General features: G+C 38.0%; 2 protein-coding genes across 13 annotated transcripts in view; one reads left to right on the top strand and one right to left on the bottom strand.

Moving 5' to 3' along the window:
- Positions 1 to 8,602, bottom strand: part of Glmn (glomulin, FKBP associated protein) — a 54,124-nt gene extending 45,522 nt beyond the window's left edge. For 4 of the 8 annotated variants that reach the window (XM_074076478.1, XM_074076481.1, XM_074076482.1 and 1 more), the window contains exons 1-4: positions 7,840 to 8,513; positions 7,166 to 7,291; positions 2,161 to 2,277; positions 755 to 863 (exon numbers count right to left, since the gene is read on the bottom strand). In XM_074076478.1, coding sequence (XP_073932579.1) covers positions 755 to 863; positions 2,161 to 2,277; positions 7,166 to 7,291; positions 7,840 to 7,878 — 391 coding nt within the window. In that variant the 5' untranslated portion in view covers positions 7,879 to 8,513. The other 4 variants (XM_020159542.2, XM_074076479.1, XM_020159543.2 and 1 more) reach the window with 4 other exon arrangements.
- A 48-nt stretch (positions 8,603 to 8,650) lies between these two features.
- Rpap2 (RNA polymerase II associated protein 2) overlaps positions 8,651 to 23,911 on the top strand; it is a 105,909-nt gene continuing 90,648 nt past the window's right edge. For 4 of the 5 annotated variants that reach the window (XM_074076476.1, XM_020159540.2, XM_074076474.1 and 1 more), the window contains exons 1-7: positions 8,651 to 8,768; positions 9,172 to 9,210; positions 9,292 to 9,337; positions 18,609 to 18,723; positions 20,055 to 20,153; positions 20,379 to 20,444; positions 23,167 to 23,255. In XM_074076476.1, coding sequence (XP_073932577.1) covers positions 8,696 to 8,768; positions 9,172 to 9,210; positions 9,292 to 9,337; positions 18,609 to 18,723; positions 20,055 to 20,153; positions 20,379 to 20,444; positions 23,167 to 23,255 — 527 coding nt within the window. In that variant the 5' untranslated portion in view covers positions 8,651 to 8,695. Of the gene's footprint in view, positions 8,769 to 8,799; positions 8,957 to 9,171; positions 9,211 to 9,291; positions 9,338 to 18,608; positions 18,724 to 20,054; positions 20,154 to 20,378; positions 20,445 to 23,166; positions 23,256 to 23,911 lie in introns of those variants that run through there. The other variant, XM_074076475.1, reaches the window with a different exon arrangement.

Here is a 23,911-nt window from a genome sequence, read left to right as displayed (position 1 = left end):
AGCAATGCCCTGCCTAATACTTTTCTTAACCAAGATATGGGACAAACACAGATGCTATCTGTGGTGTGCAGACACCACAGATGTAGCCTTTTAAATATGCTTCAAAGAAGGCAGGTGCAGTGGCTCATGTCTATAATCCCAGCTGCTCAGGATGCAGAGATCAGAAGGACTGTAGTTTGAGGCCAGCCTGAACAAAAAACATAGCAAGACCCCCCCCATCTTAACCAATAAGCTGGGTACAGTGGTTCACATCTTTTATTCCAACTATGTGGGAGATATACACAGGAAGATCAAAGTCCAGACTAGACCAGGCACAGAACATGAAATCCTGTATGAAAATAATTAAAGCAAAAAGGGCTGGAGACGTGGCTCAAGTGGAATAACAACTACTACCTAGCAAGCAGGAGCCCCTAAGTTCAAACCCCAGTACCTCAACTAAACTAAACTAAATAAATAAATAAATATGCTTACAGGACAAATTCTACATCTAAACTGCAGATAGAAAGGCTTACCAAAAAGCTATAGGTTACAACACAGCACATGAAAATAGTATGACATTCAACAAAATATCTATTTGATAATCACTCTTCTAGGTACATAGCAGCAGGATTCAAATTAGCATTGCTATAACTAGTGTAAGCAGAGTATTCAATAATTTGTCCAAAACCTTACTTTGGTGGAACATTCACATTTTGGGGTAAGTATCAAGGTACTTACACAAATAAAAAATATTTGATATCAAAATGCTCATTACCTGTTTGTAACGGTTGAAGTAAAAGAAGAATAATTTGGGGTATCTGTTTTCCAGAGGGCTCTTCAATCAGTTCAAGCAAACCCAACAATAATTCCTTTGGATTACATAACTATAAAAATATTCACAATTGAACCTGTTTAATACAAGTTGCATTTAAAGCCACATGATTACTATTTTTAAGAAGGAAAGTACTCAAAAAATACAATTATTTTTGCTTAACCGTAAAATGCCTTACGTAACTGTTAAAAGTAAAAATTAAACAAGTAGGCAAAGGGAGAACTTGATCTTCTGAGCTCGGATTTCCTTCAAGTTTCACCAGTGTACTCGGTAGGCTGCTTTAGACGCCAAAGGCTTCCAGCAGGTAAGCCTTCTTATCCCACACTGTCAGGGTATTTAGACCACCCCACAGGATCTTCTGTACTCCCTGAACAGATGTAACTTTGCATTGCTTTCTGAATGATCACATCTTACCATCTCACCTCCTTATTTTCTATTTTTTCTTTTTTTCATGTTCAGGGGATTGAACGCAGGACCTCACACATGCTAGACAAGAACTTCTACCATTGAGCTACATCCTTAGCCTATTTGTTTTTAAAAAGTCCTCATATCTAGAAGGAGCTTCCTCTTTCCAAATATATATTTGTACATACTTGCACTGATCTCCAAGCAGTTTCTTATAATGTCTTTTTTCTCAGAATTTATCTTTCTTAATCATCATATAAACTTGAAACTCTACAAGCCTTTTACCAACAGTCCCTTTCTAAGATCTTATATCACAACTGATCTGTGCTCTATTTCCTATTCAAACTCTATTGTGATCACTTGCATTCTAGGTTTTTCATATACTGAAAAGAATTTCCACAGAGGGAAAGAGCTGATATTTGATTCTAGTTCTAATGTTACAGAAAGATTAGTGTGGCCTCTCTAAACACTGAATTCCAAATGTACACATTAAGGTCACTTGTTAAAATATAGCTTCCCAAGTCTCTCCTTGGAGATTCTGAATCTATAGGTATAATGCAAGATTAGATAATTCTTTTTTTTTTTGGTGGGACTGGATTTGAACCCAGGGCTTTTTGCTCTGGTTATTTTGGAAATGGGGTCTCACAAAGTATTTGCCTGGGCTTGCCTCAAATTGCAATCCTTCTGATCTCAGCCTCCCAAGTAGCTAGGACTACTGGCGTGAGCCACCATTGCCTGGCAGTTACATAATTCTTACATCCAGAAAATTTGGAAAATGCTGAAATTGCCCCTCCAATTAGATAAGATTAGTTTTTCTCTAGAGAGTTATTTTCTGCATGTGATTTTCATGAACTAAATATTTTCTTGTAGAACAGTAATTAAACATCAAAAAGAATTATAATACTGCTGTGCGTTATGACAAAAAGTACCTAGTTTTAACTTACCTTTACCAATAAATCAAGCATCAGAAGATAATCTTTTCTTTTATCATTCTTATCATTCCATAAAAGGCATCGAACAACAGGACCAACAAGATTCCAGCCCATGGACCTGATGACAACCTGTAGAAACATTTTCAGAGGAAATGTCATCTATAGGACTCTCACAGTGCACTTTCCTAACTTGAAGGAGCTTATTATTTTCTCTGAAATAGGAAAGATGAGGCAAATGAGGCCTACAGCATTTCACTACTGATTTTCTAGAGTAGGCTGCAAACAAGCAACATTTTAAAATATTTTTTCATACTTTCACAGGGGAAAGACCAAAAGATCTTTATGTTTCATCAGGTAACTTGGTCTTTCCCAGGATTTAACTAGTTCCTCTATTTCTGAGTTAATTTGCTTATGAAAAACAGGCATTTAACTTTCATAAAGAATTTTGTTCTCCTGATTCATAAAAAAAACTAGCCAACATTTATAACTTTTTAAAGTTCCTTGGAGTATCTCTAAATTTAATCACTGTAATTTATATAAAAGGACAGGTTATGATTTCATTAATTTTCTCTTCTACATACAATCTGCTACTATTTTCAAAGATATTTCAGAATGCTTATGACATAAAAGCTTGTTATAATTAATAGTTCATGCTTATTATCAAAACCAGTGACTTTTCAAAATTACAAACAATATCCTCCAATTCTCTGGCCTGCTTTGCACTTCAACTCATCAAACATACACAATATTCTAGGTGCTAGAAATAAAGGATCACATCAGATAGACTTCTATCCTTCTAGAGTTTACATTCTAGGTGATTCTTAGAAAAAACAGATCTAGGAAGAAGATAAAACAGCATATATAATACCTCCTCCTTATGAGACTTTTATCAGTCTTATAAGTCAATAGAGTTTGAGGAATAGCAAGAGAATAGTAATCTCCTTCTGGGAAAGGCAGGAGAGGCTTCCCAGAAATTAGCTTAAAGCTTTTTGGAGAATAAGAGAAATTTCTCAGGCATACATTCGTGGTAAAACATTTGAGACTTAAAAACAGCAGTGTGTAAAAACAGAAGGCTTAACAAATTCTGGAAAACTAATAAAACAGAGTATGTTAGGGTATGGAATAGATAGTTCACAAAAGAGGAAATACTATTTGCTCATATCTTTTGTCATTTATCAACTAGACATTTTAGTGTTTGTCTTACCGATTTTCATGTGTTCCCTATAAGTTAATATTAATATACTTGTATTTATGAGAAATAATTATTTGGAGTTTTAGTTGTCCTCTTTTTTTTAATGAGAAAAAGTCTTGGTATATTGTCCAAATTGGTCCCACATTCCTGGGCTCAAGCTATCTGCCTACTTTAGCTACCCTAGTAGCTACAACATGTTAACACACCCAGTTAGGTTACCCTCACTTTTTTATAGCCAAATATGATCATTCATTAAAAAAAATTTTGGCCGTGGGTATTCTTTTACTGCTTTTAGACCTAACATGGATTTTGTCCTCTAGAGATTTATAAACATTCATTTAAATTTTGAAAAAATTCACCTTTCTCTTCAATGATACTTATGCTGCTAATATACCATAAAATGAAGCCCTAGATTTTAACAAATAGTTAAAAAGAAATTACCAAATGAGATAGCTTATGAGGTAACTTTATGATATCCTTTTGCTTAATTTATTATTAATAACCAGAGAGTGTTTTCCCCAATCTACAGGTGAGAATGCCAAAGTTTAGAGATTAATGACACGCCCAATGTTAAACAACCAAAATATGACAGATCCAGGAGTTGTATCTGTCCAGCTCTCAACATCATGCTTTTCCCCTATACCAATGGTCCTCCACTGGGCAATTTTACCCTCTACCTCCCAGTGGACAGTTGGCAAAGTCAAATGTCACTCCTGGCTGGGGGATGGGGGATACTATTGGTATCTAACAGAGGCCAGGGATGTTAATAAACATCTGCAGTACATGCGGCAGTCCCTTACAACACAGAATTATCCTATCAAAAATATCAAGGATCAATGAGGTGGAGCAACCTGATAATACCATAGTGTCTTAAAAACAAACTACTACTCGTATGTTGTTGTATTTTTTTTTCAAACATTTAACACAAAATGATTAAAAGTAAATCCTGATCAATCTTAACAGTGTCAACTGGCAAGAAAATTAAGCTAAATACCTATAATTCCACTCATGAGGCAAGGCAGGAAGATCTTGACTTTGAGGCCAGCCCATGTAAAGGCAGTGGCAAGACCCTGTCCCAAAAAGCAAAATAATAGCTCATGCAAGGAGACTCATACCTGTAATCCCAACTACTCAAGAGGCAGAAATTGGGAGGATCAGTTTGAGGCCAGTCAGAGCAAAAAGTGAGCAAGATTCCCATCTCAGGCAATAACCTGGGTGTGGTGGCACATACCTATAATCCCAGCAATGCTGGAGGCTATAGGTAGGACAGTGGTCTGAGGCATATCTCAAGCAAAAATGCAAGACCCTACCTGAAAAATAACTAAAGCAAAACAGGGCTAGGGGCATGGCTCAAGTGGTAGAGCACCTACCTAGCAAGTTCAAATCTCTGAGTTCAAACTCGAGTACTGCCAAAAACAAAACAAAACACAAACAAAAGGGCTGGGGGTGTAGCTCAAGTGGTAGAGCACTTGCCTAACATATGCAAGGTCCTAAGTACCAGGAAAAAAAAAAAAGGAAGAAAATGAAGTTGTAGTCAGTTTTAAATATTATCTTATCAAATCTGAACCTTTGTATTTAGCATTCCAAACATTACAAAGGTGATTCTCAAGCTGTTAAGACTAAGCCTCACTATACTTTTCCCAGAATCCTATTAGCTATTTAATTAGAAGCATGCTAAAAATAAACCACCCAGGCATGCTACCTGAAGACAATTTGGTTGAGCTTATCCCCCTGCCTTACTGCAGTGCTGACCCTCTCTCTTCCTGTCTACCTGTTCCTAAGTTCCTCAAGATAGGATCTTGGGCCTCTTCTCTTCTACCATTTTTCTGTGGACTCAGGCAAAGTCTCCTACCCCCGATGTTTCAATTACCTAATCTTTAAGTCATACAAAAACTACAACTAAACCTCTTCTTTCTCTACTGAGATAAAATCTTACTTTCCAATTTTCTGCAAATCTTGAACTCAAAATTTCTAAAAGTCAACTCACTTGTCTTCCTTTGGGAAACTTTCTCCTCTCCTCAGGTTGCCTTTCAGGATATAACATGCTGTATTATCCTTCAGAAGCTAGAAACCTAGTTACCCGTGAGGCCTCATCCTTTCTCACCACCCCCAATAACTGAGTCCCCTCTATTCTGCCTTAAAACATTTTAGTAAGTGCTACACTGTTATCCAGATACAGTAGAGTGGTTAAGAGCTCTAAAACCAGGCTGTACAGGTCTGAATTCTGGATGTCATATAAAAGCTGAGTTACCTTGGGGCAAGTTACTTAATCTTTCAGTGATTGTTTCTTATCTATAAAATGATTTTTTTTTTTTTTGAGATGGGAGTCTCACTATGTTGTTCCAGGCTGGTCTTGAACTTGTGTCTTTGAGTAATCTTTCTACTTCAGCCTCCCAAGTAACTGAAGCTACAGGTGTTATAAAATGAATTTAATAGTAATTCCTGTCTTATGGGATTCAGGAAGAGCTAAATGATTTCATGTATATAAAGCACTTACAACAGCATCTGGTATACAGTAAATTTAAATATTAGTTGTTATTAATTTTAGTATTAGTAGCTAACAGCTAAGTACTCTCAAAGGTTATTCTCTGAGAATGAGATTGGGAAAAATCAAGAAGAGTTAAAACACATGAAATTTGAGGGTAGGCATGGTGGTTCATGCCTGTAATCCCAGCTACTCAGAAGGCGGAGGTAGAGGATCTCCATCCATGGTAAAAGCGTAAGACACTCTCTGTTTATCTAGAAAGCACAAATCCCTAAGTTCAATCTCTGATGCCACCAAAAGAAAGAAAAAAGAAAAAGAAAAGAAACTTGCTATATTTGGGGCTACAGAGTTCATATATATACAACAGTGTGTGATTAAGAAGTCTTAGGAAGTTGGGGATGTAGCTCAGTGGTAGAGTACTTGTTTACCATTCACTACACCTTGGGTTCCATCCAGTAGAACAAAAAAGTCTCAGAGCAGGGTGTCATGGTGCCTATAATCCTAACATTCAAGAGGCAGAGGCAGGAGGATTTAGAGTACCAGGCCACCCTAGGCTTCAAAAAAAGATCTTAGGAATCCCCAAATCTAATCACGGTACCCAGGATGGAATCACAGGCCAGTATCATTACATTGTGATACAAACAAAGAAACCTTCTATATAAATAAAGAGCACTATAACTGAAGAAAAGTCATGTGCCTAGAAAGATAATGCTTTCTTATACTCCTAAGAATAGAAGCCCAAAGACACAAAAGTTGGCAGTATGTTGCCAGCACTGTGTCCCAGGAAAAAGTTGTTCTTGATCTACAAATGATGTCCTTTCCCACTTATAAACCCATTATAATCATTTCTCAGACTATTATAAATGGATGATATGGGGCAGCTATCCCCCTGAACTGATTCTATGCATGCAAAATATCATTTTACTTAAAAGTTGGTTTACCATAGAAATCTGGCTAGAGAAGAATGGGCTGATCAACAAAAATGAGTATTTAGTCTGTTTGACACTTAAAATTTCTCAATGTAAAATTAATGACCCAAATGTCACTTTTTGATCCCCTAAGCCAAGAAGTAATCCTGTTTCTTCAAAAGTCCTTTACTTAAACTTCAACTACAGTACCTACTGCCTCCTGACTGCTGGTTGTTAAATGTTTATTTCTTCCGTCAGACTGTACATACCTTAAAGCATATCAATATTTCTAATTTATTTTTTGTTTCCCAATTTCCTACTGTGAAATTTTAAGTTTATTCCTGCATGTTGGGTGATAAAGTATGGAAAATAGGATTTAAGTATATTTTTCCCAATTAAAGACTGAAAAGTAAACACCAAGATTGTACATACCTTATTCTTTTCATTTTGAATAATGTCTAATAGCTGTTCTGTGTGCCCTTCTTCTATACATCTTTGCCCTGCTAACTGAAACAGGCCAAAATGTTCTTCTTTAAAGTCATTCTCGTCTAGGATTCGCTGGTAAAAACAAAACAAGCACATAATCAAGTAAAAATTCTGACAACTTCTTGATTTACTTTATCTCTCTGGAGAAAAGGGAAATCTGTTTAAATTATAGATAAACTACACATAAATTCGGGTATGAAAATTAGGAGTATGCTAATAAGTACTTTAATGAATTATTTATCTTATTTTACTTATTTTGTTTATTGAGACAGGGTCTTGCTATGTAGCCCAGCTGGCCTGGAACTCAATCCTCCTGCCTCAACCTGCTGAATGCTGGGATTACAAGCATGGGCCACTGGAGGCTTAAGTATGACCTTGAAATTTACAGAACCAAAGAAACCTATTAAAAAGGTCAATATTAAAATTGAAAAGTTATTTAGGCAAGTATGTCACCTGGAAAAAAAAATCAAATCTACCTTCCTGCCCTCAGGTTATTTATGTACAGGTCAAATAAAGCAGTATTAAAGAAGATAAGCAATTTGAGTGGCCACAAAAGATAATCTGTGCCCTTTTCCTATTTTGAAAGGTATTTAATTGTGCAAAAAGAAAAAATTACTTACACATCTCTTTATTACGGACTGAAGTTCCTCCACAGCCATTTCTAATTATTTTTCTTAGTTTTAATGCTGAAATGATTAATATAAAACACACTGTTAACGATCTGTGAAATTACATGCTTCTTTCTGAATTAGAAAATACAATAAAGAAAACACAGTTTTAAAGCTTAAATATTATTACTGGAAGCAGGTTTCTTTATAAGCCCTTATTATCCCTTTTAAGGAGTACAGCTTCGAAAGATGTCAGGAAGAAAGAAAACAAAGAAAGGGATGGAGGGAGGGGAAGGAGAAAGAACCTTCTGGGAGCAACTCCAAGAGTCCAGGCAAAGGCAGACTGGACAGCTTTGAAACTGCAAACATCCAGAAGGTGGGCCTGAAATTGCAATTCTAATCATGAGGGAAATGTACTTTTTTGAGGTCCCCCTTGACAAAAACTGGGGTCCGACACAGCTAAGACACGCAGGCAGCCGCCGGGGGCTCGCCCTCCCCGTCACCCGGCCTCCCTGCTCGGGCCGCCCGGCGGGTCCTCGCGCTGGGGACCGCACCCGGGGGAGCCATTTCTCAAAGCTCCGGCTCGGCCGGGGGCTCGGGCCCGCTGCCTCCCGCGCAGGGGTCGGAGGGCCGCGTCCCCAGCCCTCAGTCAGCCGCGAGCGCCCAATGCCGGCCTTCTCGCGTCCACTTACCCGCCAGACCTCGCGCCCTCCCCACGCCCCCAGACGCCGCCGACCGCGCAGCCGCGCTCCGGCTCCGCCCTGCGCCTCGAGGAGGCGGGGCTTCGTGGGGACGTCGGGGCCGGGCCCCGCCCCTCGCCGGGCCCCGCCCCTCGCCGGGCCCCGCCCCTCGCCGGACTCCGTTCCCCATGGCGGACAGCGAGTTGCCGGTCTCTGCTGGCGGGAAGCCGCGGCCGCCCAGCGCCTCCCGAAGCGCCGCAGGTAGGAATGAGGGCCCTACGTGCGTTACTCTGAGGATCAGGCTCCAGACCCCGGCGCGAGGCCGCTCTCTCCGGGCTGCGGTCACACCTCCGCGTCAGGGCCGAGGGTGCAGACCCGGACGTCTGCAGGCCCTCGCAGCCATCTGGAACTCCAAGACCGGCCCTGCCCTTCGGACTGCGTCCTCTGAGGTGTCACACTCTCCCCTTCTCCCAAGAGCGAGTATTTGGAAGACAGAACCATTTCTCCTAAAAGTACCCAGATGACAGATTTGTTAGGAGAGCTTAATTAACCAAGCATCCGTGGTACATGACAAAAAAAATCAATCTCCAAGAAAAGTTAGGGAGTAATTAATTTACAAAAACAAATTGGATTTCCTTCTTACTTCATTTTTATTTACACACAGGATTGGAAATGTGTGGAAAAGAGGAAAAGACGTCTACAGGTTAGTTTGTTATTTGGGCAGAACTCTACTATCCTTTACCTAATTCAATTGTGTAGACTTGACCTATTATTTTAATTGTAGGTGCTAAAGAGACAAGCGCCTTGAAACAAGAAGATGCTTCTAAAAGGTATGAGAACTACTTGGACAACTGCATTCACTTAGCTGTTATAATAATTGAACCAGTTTTTAAAAACAATAATGGGTACTTTTTTGGAGAAAATTATGTCAGGTAAGAGAAAAATGTAGGAAGCTCTGTAAGTCCTTACTTAGACTGTTACATTCCTCTACTCTGGTCCTTAGAAAAACCAAACTACACTCTTAGACCGCTGATGAAGGTATAAGTATCTGCAGAAAGGTACCTGGGAACTCCTTCCTGCATTAACAAGGTACTCTTCCCACATCTTCTGATTCGCACTCTATTGCCAAAGACGCACTAAAAAAAAAAAGGACTGGTGGAGTGGCTCAAGTGGTAGAGCACCTGTGAGGCCCTGAGTTCAAACCCCAGTACTGCCAAAAATAGAAAAACTCAAACCCTGTCCTCTACTGCCTTTTGACTTCTAAAAGTAAGGCAAGATAGATATTATCTCATGTCACAAAAGGTATCTAGGAGTGGCTTATGAAGAGAATTAAGAAATATGTGTGTATGTGATTTATCACTTTATGAAGACTCATTAATCTTGTATTGGATTTGGTCTTAGTTTGCTCATTCTTTCAAAAATTATGTACTGAGTATAAGATAGACTTGGGTTAGGCCCTGAGGCTATGGTATTAAAATAGATACAGTTCTTGTCTAGTGGCTCAGAAATATCAATTAAACCAGCACAAATAAAAACATAATTATAAATTATAACAAGTGCTGTAAAAGACTATGATGTTATGAGGAGGAACTAATAATAGAAGTCCAATTTAGCTGGGGATTGGCAAGAAGGTTAGCTGTGGATTTTCAGGGAAAGGTTTCTCTAAGGAAGTTGTAATTAAGCTGAGAACTGAAGGCAAAGACCAGATAGAATAGTGATGAAAGACTTCCAGTGAGAGGTGACAGTATGTATGAAGATTCTGAGACAAGAAAAGGTTTAGCCACTTCAAAGAACGATGCCTTGGCTGGTGTGTGGCATTCTGAGCACAGGAAACAGTTAAAGAGAGAGAGAGTTCACATAGTACTTGGTAGTTCATAGTGGGAAATTTGGATTGTCTAAGTGCAAACAAGAAAACTTTAAGGCTGTGATTGGATTTTTAGAACATTAGGACCAGTGAAACTGATTGTATTTAAGATCTGTTTTGGAAACACAGCAAAAGCACCTGATTCATCTTGTAAATCTAGGTCCTCTGGTCCTAGAGGCTGAAGTCCTCATCAGAAATGGGGTTGGGACAGATTAAGAAGAAAGGGAGCTCTTTGGATTTCAGTCTCAGTCTTTGGCTGTTGGGATATAACCATAATTACCTCATGCATAGTACTGTCACCTGGTCCAGGGACCAGATAGTTCTTGTTTTCATTGGAGAAAGAATTTAGGAATGGACACATAGAGACTTAAGCAAATTGAAAGTGTCCCCTCCAGGCAGGAGGGTGGGCAGCTCAAGAAGGAACACTGTGCTGGGGGTCCCAGGACCTCAAAATTTTATTGAGGTCTCCAGACATGAGGGTGGTCAGACCTGGAAACTCAAGTTATTATGTCATCAACTACCTAAGTCTGGGATACACATCAATTCTACCCATATGTAGGGTGGGGGAGTCCTTGGCCTTGAGTGGTCAGACTAGAGTTACTCATTCTTTTATAGAGCGCAGGGGCTTGGGGTCAACAAGATCCTTTTGAGTCACTCCTTTAAGTCAGTGGTCCTGGATATGACTTTTTATCAACATCCAGATCATCATTCTCATCCATCAGGTTTCCTAACTGCCTGCCTAACTCCTATATCACTGGTGTTCTCATCAACCAAAGAGTCTTATGAATGGGTGTCTATTTCTTGTAGTTTTCATGACTATTCTTCTAATTAGAATTGCTGTGCCAAGCAGTTTTGGTTCTGGGGTGCATTACTCATCTGTGACAAGGTTAGAGAAATTACTTTGATGATACATTGTAATTCAAAATGAAGGATCTGCTGGGGAAAAATAATGTGTGTATTCTTCTTAAAAGATTACCCAGCATAGTGTTTAATTTCTAACTCCTGATTTGGGCTTGTTTTGATTCTCAAGCTACCAGTCGCTATGCTAGCCTGCCTCATGATGAAGAATTCAATATGCCCATCATTCTTTTCCAAAATATTTAACAGACACCTTAATTTTAAATATGCAGCAGATACCAATATTAATGGTATCATAGTCTCAGATGTTCAAGAAACAAAGAATAATCAAACAAAATCATTAAGCAGGTTTTGTCCTCATAAACTTATTGTTTTGTTGAGAGTTCAGTAAAAATTACATAATCTCTCAAGGTATAGATTATCACAAGACAGTTGATGGTGTATCCAAGTTTTAGTATTCTAGCTAGAAAATACCCTATTATTAGCTACAAACAAAGTGTTACTTATTTTTTTTAAAGTTGAATCAAAAGGGAAAAAAGAGAAAACATTCCCCATGAACTCACACTCATTTTTGGGTATTTGAAACTGATAGAAATTGCCTGGGAAGAGAGGGATGAATGAAGAGGATGGAAATAGCTACCCCTTCAGTTACAGGTCATAGGGTCCTTTTGACAACAATGTCCTGATCCTAAAGACAGGGTTGGGCAACTACTTGGGGGTATATTTTTTGGAAAGATTTACTTTTGGATGCCCTGTACACCTGTATTTATTTCCTCCTTAGATACTGTTCCCACTCTGTAGAAGGCACTGAGTAGATGTTGGGGGCACATAAATGAGTTAGTAGTGTCACCTACTCCTAAAAGTTCACTTTCTTTATGTAAAGACTGACATGAGTCATGGGCTAATTAAGGGAACACACCCCACAGGCATTCAGCAATACTAGGGTTGTTTAGTTGATAGGTAACCAGCTGTGAGTTAATGTTTTCAGAATAATGAAATATTTTACAGCTAAAAAGGAAAACAAAGGTTTTTTTTATCAATAATAAAAGTTAGTGACTAAGTCATTACTTGCACTCATGGTGACTGGCACCTTGTTGAGGACACAATATGTAGGTACAGATCATGGCGTTCCTGAGATTCTGCCCTATGCACATGCTGATTGCTTTAGCTTTCCAGGGTTTGTGGGACCGACAACAGGTTCTAGACTCCTGATTAGGGAGAAAGGATTTTACCCCACAATTACTACATCCAGAGTTCTAGGTTCGTACCCATGAGACCAGTCCCCAAAGAGAAGCATAGAAGGCAGGTGACACCCACAAACTGGGTCATATCTTCAGGACAGCATAAATGTGTGTCCTCGCTCTGTGGAGGGCATCATTCTTCATGGACAGGAAGAGATGGCTTCTTCAGGAAGGCACACCACTGTTAGGCACACTGGTCATCATCCACACATCCTCAGAAGACAAGTCTGGAGCAAAGGTAGCTAGCACCTGTGGCTACAAGACCTGGAGAAGCAAACCAGATCTGCGGGGAATATTCTCCCAGTGATATCTACCCCTTGAGTGTGCAGCCTTCCTGTGAGGATGTCCCTCTGTCCACTTCTTCAATCTGACTACAGAGACTGGGGCCACACTATTCATCCCACAAGGGTTTAGTGGAGCTGCTGTCTACAGGACTCCAGGCAGAATGATGGGGTGACCATGCAGAGTTCTCCTCAATGCTGTTAACCATGTTGAATCCCAGACAAAAACAGCCAAGCAAGTCTCAAAATTCACCTCAGCAGGCCCAGTGATTTTCTCCTTATATTTGGAAAAGACCTTTGCATTTGGCCAAGGCATTAATCAGGGGCAACAGGGTGCACCAGCAATTCTACAGGCCCTTCCCTACCCTCAAGGTCCCAGGCCACTCTGTCCTCTACTGTGGCTCTGACCAAACTCAGGTTTGACTGCAGACTCCACATGGATATTGCCATCAAACTGAGGAGAAAGAAGCAGGACCCCAGGGTAAAGTGGCATTGTTCACAGAATGGAGCTGTGGAAAGCCATTGGATATTTCTAATTGTCATTGTGCACCCTACATAATAAATCTGTCTTCCACCATGTGCTGGTGGCTCATGCCTGTAATCCTAGCTACTCAGGAGGCAGAGGTCAGGAGGACCAGCCCCAAGCAAATAGGTCTTCCGTTCTTGAGACCCTATCTTGAGAAAACCCATCACCAAAAAGGCTGGTGGATTTTCCCTCATATGTGGACTTTAGATAAAGGGCAAAGACAACAAGGTGATTGGACTTTGGTCACATGATAAGGCAAGAACATACAAGGGAGGTATGAAGATAAGTAAGAAACCCAAAAAACATGATAGTATTTGATGTCCTTAATGCAAAGGAACCAATGCAGAAACTTTAAAGTGACAGAGGCCAATAGGAGAAGGGGATCAGGAACTAGAGAAAAGGTCAGTTCAAGAAGAATCAACTTAGAATGTAACACATATATACATGGAAGCAATGCTAGGAATCTCCCTGTATAGCTATCCTTATCTCAACTAGCAAAAACTCTTTGTCCTTATTATTGTTTATATTCTCTCTTCAACAAAATTAGAGATTAGGGCAGAACAGTTTCTGCCTGAAGTGAGGGGGTAGGGGGAGAGAGGAAGGGAGCGAGGGGGAAGGTTGAGGGGGAAAAAATGACCCAAACATTGTATGCACATATAAATAAGTGAAAAAATTAATTAATAAATAAATAATGTTTAGTAGAGTCAGGCACCTTGGCTTAGGCCTGTAATCCCATCTACTTGGGAGGATAGAGTTTAGAGGCTAGCCCAGTCAAAAATGTTAGCAAGACCCCCATCTCAACCAAGAAAGCTGGGCATGATGGTTCATACCTGTTATCTCAGCTATGTGGGCGGTATAAATTGGAAGATTCCCTGGGGAAAAAAAATGTTATTTCCAAAAAATAACTACAACAAAAAGGGCTGGGGGGTATGGCTTAAGTAGTAGAACACCTGCCTAGCAAGCGGGAGGCTGAGTACAAACCCTATTACTAACCCCAAAAAAAGTTAATATTGATTATGACGGTGACTTACAACTCTCCTTAATACTGATCTGACCCAGGCATGGTGGACCATGCCTATTATCCTAGCACTAAGAGGTAGAGGCAGGAGGATCTCAGGTTCTAAACCAGCCTAGGCTATTTAGCAAGACCTTCACTTCCCCCACCAAAACAAAACATTGATCTGACTGCAAACCTGTGGAGATTACAGTTATATTTCTACAATTTGAGAAATATAAATAAGCTGAAAAATTTTAATGTAGTTAGAGGATTTATTTGTTTGATGTGCTAGAGATCAAACCCAGGGCCTATTATATGCTAAGGTAAGTTCTCTACCACCAAGCTGTACTTCCAATCCCAGCTGAAATATGTTTTGAGCAGATACCTAGGATAATGAAACAATGCATGGATACAACAAAATGGTTGTTGAGAGCAGTGACCTTCTATAGATTTGTTCCGGTTGAAAAATTCGTCTATATTTAATCTAGCTGAATACTATTAAGACAGGCTTGAAGAGATTTGCCAAAATACAAAACAATTCCACTCTTCTTACAAAATTTTCTCTTAAAAAAGTTAATATGAGTGCTGGCGGGTGGCTCAAGTGATAGAGTGACTGCCTAGCAAGCCTGAGGCCCTGAGTTCAAGCCCCAGTACCATCAAAAAAAAAAAAAAAGTTAACATGGCCAGGCATGGGCTGTAATCACAGCTATGTGGGAGGCAGAGATTTAGGAGGCTCAATCTCCAAGTCACCCAGGACAAGAAGTTAATAAGACCCCCATCTGATGGTTGATCACAGGCCAGGCCTGTGATCCCAGCTACAGTGGATGGCCTTAAGTAGGAGGATGGCTGTTGAAGGCCTGCCCTGGGCAGAAACAACAAACCCTACCTGAAAAATAAAGCAAAAAAGGGCTGGGGTCATGGCTCAAGTGCATTCAACCCTAGTACCACCAAAAAACCTAAAAGTTAGTATTTAACAAGTTGGTTATTATTAAATGAGTTGATAGTTATCTTAAGCTTTCTGTTTTATTCCCAGTGTGGCAAGTATTGACATATACAATCAATATAAGCAAAAGCTCAAATTTTATTAGTGTAAAGAAGTTCTGAGACCAAAAAGTTTGAGAACTCCTCCTATATATCATTACTTGCTTATTAACATTTGTGACAAGGTAGCAGTAAGCCATAGTTGTCCATGGGAAGCAACTGTAGGTATCTGTCAATTGAAAGGAGTGTGTCTCTGATTGAGTTGACTGGTGGCTTGAGTTAGCAATTTCTTAATGCAGGTTATATGCTAATCTTAGTACATAAGATGGCTTTTATTGGTAGGGAGCAAAGTAAGAGAAATAATGAATTTTTCATGAAGGTTTATGTGTTGAATATAAAGAAATATTTAATCTGTGTTCCTGTCTTTTATATTTCTTTCATGTAAAAGTTGTCTTTATGAAATGATGAGAGTATTAGTTGCACAATTCTTCTTGTTTTAATGTCCCTATTTGTCATATAAATTGTTAGCAAAACTGAATCAGATCTCCAAACTACTTTTGAAAAACATACTGATCCAGAGAAGGAATTAGAGTCTACAATCATAGAAGATAGTGAAGGTAAAGAGAAAAATTGAGTACATGTCTATGTTCAGATGTGACAGGCAAGTCAAGGACCAGGCATCTGACAAAGGTAGTTCTCATAGGTGAATAGAAACTACCATAGGAAAAGAACAAGTAAGTGACCAAGAAGATTGATATCTTTGGGCCTATGGCAGTGATTCTCAGTCATAAGATTTATCTGGGCACTTTTTAAAAAAAATACCAATAACCAGGTCCTAATCCTCAGAGCTTTTGACTTAATTAGCCTGCAGTGGAACCTGAGCATAGTATCTTGTTTTTAAAATCTTCTCAAAAGATCCCAGTGTGCAGCTGGGATGGAGAAGCACTGTCCTAGAGGCTGTTAGTTGATCAGAAGTCTCTGCCTTTGTGTCTGTAATGTGTGGGGCCAGCAAAGGCTGACAGAGTTCACAGGTAACAAGGACAAGCTCTCCTGGAAAGATTTTTATTTTCCTAAACCACATATTCATATCAATATAGTTATTTAGCAAAACTTCACAACAAAGGTAGTAAATGCTCTTTTCTAAATATGACTGTTCTGTCAAACTGGGCCATCAGTTAGTTAGCTTTGAGACTTGACAGATTTTTACTTACAAAAACAGAAGTCATCTTTTTTTCCTCTAATCTGTTCAGATTTCTGGCTTCATATCAGAAGAAAAACCTCTCTTTTTAGATATGTATGGCATTGATTCAGGGAAAAAATTTCCTTCATCTCATTTTCTTTTCTATAGTACTCTGTAAGTGTTTCCTTGTGCTTTTACTCTATAAATAAATAATCCTTATCATGCAACAAGTAGCTTGTTTCCTTTTTGGAAAGTATTGAATCAAAAGTAACAGTATTCCCAATGACATTCATCGAAGAGATTGAAAAATCTACCATTAAATTTATATGGAAACACAAGAGGCCACAATAGCCAAGGCAATACTCAGTCAAAAGAACAATACTGGAGGTATCATGATACCCGACTTCAAACTATATTACAAAGCAATAACAATAAAAACAGCATGGTACTGGCACAAAAACAGACATGAAGACCAGTGGAACAGAATAGAGGACCCAGATATGAAGCCACACAACTATAACCAACTTATCTTTGACAAAGGTACTAAAAATATACGATGGAGAAAAGACAGCCTCTTCAACAAAACCTGCTGGGAAAACTGGTTAGCAGTCTGCAAAAAACTGAAACTAGATCCATGTTTATCACTCTATACCAATATTAACTCAAAATGGATCAAGGATCTTAATATCAGACCCCAGACTCTAAAGTTGGTACAGGAAAGAGTTGGAATTACTTTGGAACTAATAGTATAGTCAAAGACTTTCTCAATGGAACCCAGCAGCTCAGCAACTAAGAGAAAGCATAGATAAATGGGACTTCATAAAACTAAAAAGCTTCTGCTCAACAAAAGAAATGGTCCCTAAATTGAAGAGACCACCCACAGAGTGGGAGAAAATATTTGCCAGCTACACATGAGACAAAGGACTGATAACCAGAATATATAGGGAACTCAAAAAACTAAATTCTCCCAAAATTAATGAACCAATAAAGAAATGGGCAAGTGAACTAAACAAAACTTTCTCAAAAGAAGAAATTCAAATGGCCAAAAAACACATGAAAAAATGCTCACCATCTCTAGCAATAAAGGAAATGCAAATTAAAACCACTCTAAGATTGCACCTCACCCCTGTTAGAATAGCCATCATCAGCAACACCACTAACAACAGGTGTTGGTGAGGATGCTGGAGAAGAAGGAACCCTTTTACACTGCTGGTGGGAATGCAAACTAGTACAACCACTCTGGAAAAAAATTTGGAGGCTTAAAAATCTAAACATAGATCTACCGTATGATCCAGCAATACCACTCTTGGGGATATACCCAAAAGAATGTGACACAGGTTACTCCAGAGGCACCTGCACACCCAATTTTATTGCAGCACTATTCACAATAGCCAAGTTATGGAAACAGCCAAGATGCCCCACTACTGACAAATGGATTAAGAAAATGTGGTATTTATACACACTGGAATTTTGTGTAGGCATGAAGAAGAATGAAATGTTATCATTCACAGGTAAATGGATGGAACTGGAGAACATCATTCTGAGTGAGGTTAGCCTGGTCCAAAAGAACAAAAATCATATGTTCTCCCTCATATGCAGACATTAGATCAAGGGCAAACACAACAAGGGGATTGGACTTTGATCACATGATAAAGCGAGAACACACAAGGAAGGTATGAGGGTAGATAAAACACCCAAAAAACTAGATAGCATTTGTAGCACTCAATGCAGAGAAACTAAAGCAGATATTTTAAAGGAACTGAGGCCAATAGGAGAAGGGGACCAGGAACTAGAGAAAAAGTTAGTTCGAGAAGAATTAACTTAGAAGGTTAACACACATGCATAAGAAATCAATGTGAGTCATCTCCCTGTATAGCTATCCTTATCTCAACTAGCAAAAACCCTTGTTCCTTCCTATTATTGCTTATACTCTCTCTTCAACAAAATTAGAGATAAGGGCAAAATAGTTTCTGCCTGGTAGCGAGGGGGTAGGGGGAGAGAGGGAGGGGGCAAGGGAAATGGGGGAGAAATTACCCAAACATTGTATTCACATATAAATAAAAAGTAACAGTATTAAAAATATAAACTTAAGTGGCAAAATAGTGAATTAGGTTAAAATATTGGAGACATGATAGAACTTATAAGTGGATTAATGTTCTCATTAAAATTTTAGGAAAGCAGAACTAGAAGCAGCTGTGAAAAAGAAGATTGAATTTGAGAGAAAAGCTCTACGTATTGTTGAACAGCTTTTGGAAGAGTGTATTACAGAAGAATTCCTAAAGGAGTGTGTATGTGTTAAGTTGGAAAATTATTACTTTTGTAGTTATCTTTAAATTCTGTGCAAAATAAAACTTCTTTGCATTGTCGAAAGCTTTAAATTTGTTCTCAGTCATTAGATACAGGTAACACTATATAATTTGTGCATTTGAAAGTAATCAACTAACATAACATTCCTTATATGACTTTCAGATGAGTTAATTAAAAATAACAAGTAACAGCAAGATGATTATAGTTAAAAGCAGTGCACTATACATTTTAAGATTATTAAAAGTGAATTTAAATACTCTCACCACAAAGAAATGAGGTGGTAGACATAATCTGATTTGCTCATTCCACAATGTCAAAACATTATATTGTGTCCTGTAAATATGTGCAATTATTTGTCAACTAAAAATAAAATTTAAGTTAAAAAATGAAAAAAAAAGTATAGTCCCCTTTAGTAGTAGGATTTTTTTATTTGTTTTTGCAGTGTTGGGATTTGAAGTCAGGGCTTCACACTTGCCAGGCAGGCATGCTACCACTTGAGCCGAGTCACTAACTACCTATAGTTCTTTTAACTAGTCTGCTTTTACAACTAGATTTTCCTCCCTTTGCAGTAGTGATCAGAATATCTCCTGATATTCTGCATATTGTGCTGCCTTAAGTAACACCCCCAAACAGACTAACGAGAAATGTGTCCTTTTGAAGCAAAAATTTAAAAACAGTTTCAATAGAGTATTTCAGTCCATGTGAAAATAGAAAATTTTGTTCAAAAAGATGTCGAAGTTATGAGACAAGAATTGAGATTATTTAAACATGAAGATACCAAAGGAAAATATTTGTTGTTAACTTACACCATCATTTTACATCAGTTTTTTCAAAAGCAGGAAGATTTTACGCAAAAATTGTTGAGTCAGTGACACTTTTGATATACTTTATTTCTTAAGATTATACTTAAAAATAGGTAAGATTATACCTTATTACCTTATATGGCTTAATCTATTTGAAAAATTATTGTTTAAAAATAAATGATACTATCATTTACTTTTGCTATAGTTACAGCACCACTTCCTGCTGCCTCAGAATTATTTCATAAACTATATAATCTACAAAGATATCTAGTCTGGGATGGCGGAACTTTTTGTTTTTAATAATAACTAACATGGTCTGAGTGTTTATTATATGTTGAACACTTTAAGTGGTTTTCCTTTATTTTCTCCATTAATTCTCCTCAGACTTATACAAGGTGTAGGTACTTTTGTTGTCCCTGTATTTTCAGATGCGATTAAGGAGGATTAAACAGCTGATGGTAACTATTTCCATTAATCTGGTCGTAAATGCCCCTCTCTTTTCATTACAGGGGAAGTTCATCACACCTGCTCACTACAGTGATGTTGTAGATGAGCGCTCTATCATCAAACTTTGTGGTTATCCTTTATGTCAGAAGAAGCTGGGAATCGTAAGTAACTACTTTTTCTAAATATAGGCCTTTATATAGAGATAGATAGATTTTTTTTTTTATGTAGTAAAATGCTTTGTAGAACAGGAAATGAAACCTGAGGTTATGAACTAATGACATATTTTGACCAAAAATGTGATAAGTAGATCTAACTTAATCTTGTTATTATGTAAGATCATGTTTATTACTTAGATTATTTTGTACGTTCTGCTTTCTTTTCTTTAGGTACCAAAACAGAAATATAAAATTTCTACCAAAACCAATAAAGTCTATGATATTACTGAAAGAAAGGTAAGTTCAAGAGCTATTTTTAATGTAACAGATAATTTCTAATAGGATATTAAATAGAATTGAAAATGTCATTTTGAAATTTTGGAAAACAACCATCATAAAAGTTTGTTTCTGTTTGTAATGAAGATTCTAAAAAAAATTTCTTGCTTAAACTTTAGTTAAGATTTGAACATTTAAAAATTTAAAGTACATTTTGGCACAGACCTAGGCCAGTAAATCATCTATTCTGATAGAGAGCCAGTAAGAGCCTTGTCATATATGTGGGCACTTGATTTATGACAGTATTGTATCAGTGGAGAAAAGATGGATTTGTCAGTAAACACTACAGGCACAGTTACTTATCCAGATGGAAAAACATGAAGTTGTCCCCTATCTTAGTCTCTATACAAACTGGATAGCCTAAAGACCTAAATGTCAAAGGAAAACCTTTCTGAAGATAATATGGGAGAATATAAACTTGGGGTTGAATTTCCAAAGCAAGACAAAGTTATAGACCATAGAGGAAAAAAAACCTGATAAATTTTCAGATTAAAATTTTTAAATTCACCAGAATTTTCCAAAATAAGAAGTGGCAAATAAGATATTTTTCCCATACAAAACTAACCACAGGGTCATATCCAGAATATATACTCTATAAGAAGACAAGCAGACTAGCAGCAAGCTTTTACACAATGACCATGCATGGCTATGAATGCTCAATCTTTTTAGTAATCAGAGAAATAGAAGTAAAATAAAGACACACTGAGTTGTTTTTGTAATGCCAAAAGTAGCAAGACTATAAAAATCTGACAATATTAGGAATCCTATCCTACTAATGGGAATAAAAATTGGTCCACCCTTTTCAAGAACTTCTTCAGTATTTAAGTTAAGTGCATTTTTTTTCTCTTCCCTCCCTTCTCTCCCCTCACCACCACAGTGTTAGGGATTGAACCCAGAGCTTGGTGCATGCAAGACAAGTACTCTTAAGACTAACTACATCCAGCAACTTCATATATTTTTTATGACCAAACCTTTCTATTGCTTGGTATACACTATAAAGAAGTTCTTGCCCATGTGTACTGGTATAAATGTAAAAGAATGTTCATAGGCAGATAAGCAAATTATAGTATATGCTTACAATAAAATATTAAGACTTCAAAAGGAAGGAAAAGACTTAAGGAAAGTCTGACATGTGCCACGACATGGATGAACCTTGAGGACATTGTGCTAAATGAAATAGACCAACACAGAGACAAATAATTGTGTGATTCTACTTATGTGAGGTATCTAAAGTAATCTGATTCACAGAGACAGGAAGCAGAATGGTGCTCATCAAGTGAAGTAACAGTGAGGAGTCATTGTTTAATACTGTTTCAGTTTTGTAAGATAAAAAGACTTCAAAAGATGAATACTGGTGCCAGGCACCAGAGGCTCATGCCTATAATCCTAGCTACTCAGGAGGCAGAGAGCAAGAAGATTGTACTTCTAAGCCAGGCCCTGACAAATAGTTCAAGAGACCCTACCTCAAAAAAAAAAAAAAATCACTAAAAAGGGCAGAGTGGCTCAAGTGGTAAGAGCGCCCGCTTAACAAGCATGAAGTCCTGAGTTCAAACCCAGTACCACCAAAGAAAGATGAATGCTGGTGATGATTATGCAATAATGTAAGCTTTAATGTCACTGAACTATACACTGAAAAATGGTTAAGATGAGCTGGGGGCAGTGGAGGCACATGTAATTCCAGCATTTGGAAAGCTGAGCCAGGAGGATTGAGAGTTCAAAGCCAGCTTGGTTTACATAGTGAGACCCTGTCCAAAAAAAAGTTAAGTTATTGTAACATTTAAGTGAGAACAAAAAATTAGAAACAATTGAATTGCCCACGAACAATAAAGTATAATATACTACAACATGGAACATAATAATACACAACTACATGAGTAAATCTTAAAAGCATGATTTGGGGGGACTGGACTCAAGCCAGTAATCCCAGCTACTCAGGAGATGGGGATTGGGAGGATTGAGTTCCCAGGCCAACCTGGGCAAAAAGTTAACAAGACCCCATCTCAACCAGCAAACTGGTCATGGTGATATGTGCCTGTCCTCCCAGCTATGTGTGAAGCATAGTTAGGAAGGACTGTGGTCCAGGCCCACCTAGGCATAAAGCCAATCCTATCTCAAAAATAACCAAAGCAAATAGCTGGGAGTATGATTCAAGTGCTAGAGTGCCTGCCTAGCAGTGTAAAACCCTGAGTTCAAACCCCACTACCAAAAAACCCCCCAAAACTCCATGATTTTAAACAAAAGAAGACAGTAATGCCTAACAACACGATTCCACCATGTTGGAATCAGTTTGATTCCATCTAAACTTAATGATGTGCTTAAAAGGGATATGTGTACAGGTGATAAAACTAAAGAAAAACAAGGGAGGCATGGGTCAAGTGGACCCCAAGTTCAAGCCCCTGTACAAGAAAATAAAAGGGGAAGAGAGAAGGGAAGGAAATGGAAAAAGGAAAGAAAAGGAAGGGAACGATGGACACTTAATGGTAGTGCTTACTTCTGGGGAATGTGAAGGGTGATGTAGTTGGGAAGGAGAACACAGTGTCTTATTTCTTACTGAAGTTGGCAGAAGATTTGTTGGGTTTTGTTTTTTTCTTTGAACTACATATTTATGTTTTATATTCTCTTTTGTATATAGATATGTTTCAAAATAAGAAAAAAATAACTAGTTTTTAAATGTTCTTTTCAGTGTTTTTGCAGCAATTTTTGTTACAAGGCATCTAAGTTTTTTGGAGCACAGATTCCAAAAACTCCAGTATGGGTTCGAGGAAAAGAGAGGTAATTTAAGTCATTATGTATACACATTTGTTCATATATTTTATTCTAATAATTTCTGCTTTTTTTTCTAATTTCAGCTTGTTAGCATAAACTGAAAAAAGGTCTGATTTTCTGCAGAGTGTTACCATTTTTCACACTTTAATTTTGGGGAAATGGTAATATTTTAAGCATAGCTATTATGGATTTTTACACTTAAAATCAGAAAATTCCATACATTCAAATGTGATTTGTTTGGTGTTTTAATTTTCATCACAAAACTGGAACTTTTTAAGTTTGGTTTCCTGCTCTGCCAGAAATGACTGTGAATCCTGTTAATATAATAACTTTGAATTAAGAATATTAATTTTTCCAGAAGATATTTGGTCTTGGGATCCAACCAAACTTACTTTGCTAATTGGAAACTATATTAACTGGTAGAGAATTTTACTTATTTATTTTATTTTATTTATTTTTTTTGCAGTACTGGGGCTTGAACTCAGGGTCTACACCTTGAGCCACTCCACCGGCCCTTTTTGTGTTAGGTAATTTCGAGATAGGATCTCACGAACTATTTGCCTGGGCTGGCTTCAACTGCAGTCCTCCTGATCTCTGCCTCCTGAGTAGCTCAGATTGCAGGCATGAGCCACTGGTGCCTGGCTAATTCATTTAATCTTTAT

Source organism: Castor canadensis, chromosome 6, assembly GCF_047511655.1.
Source record: "Castor canadensis chromosome 6, mCasCan1.hap1v2, whole genome shotgun sequence".
NCBI classification, from domain to species: Eukaryota; Metazoa; Chordata; class Mammalia; order Rodentia; family Castoridae; genus Castor; species Castor canadensis.
This window is presented reverse-complemented; position numbering and strand designations above follow the sequence as displayed.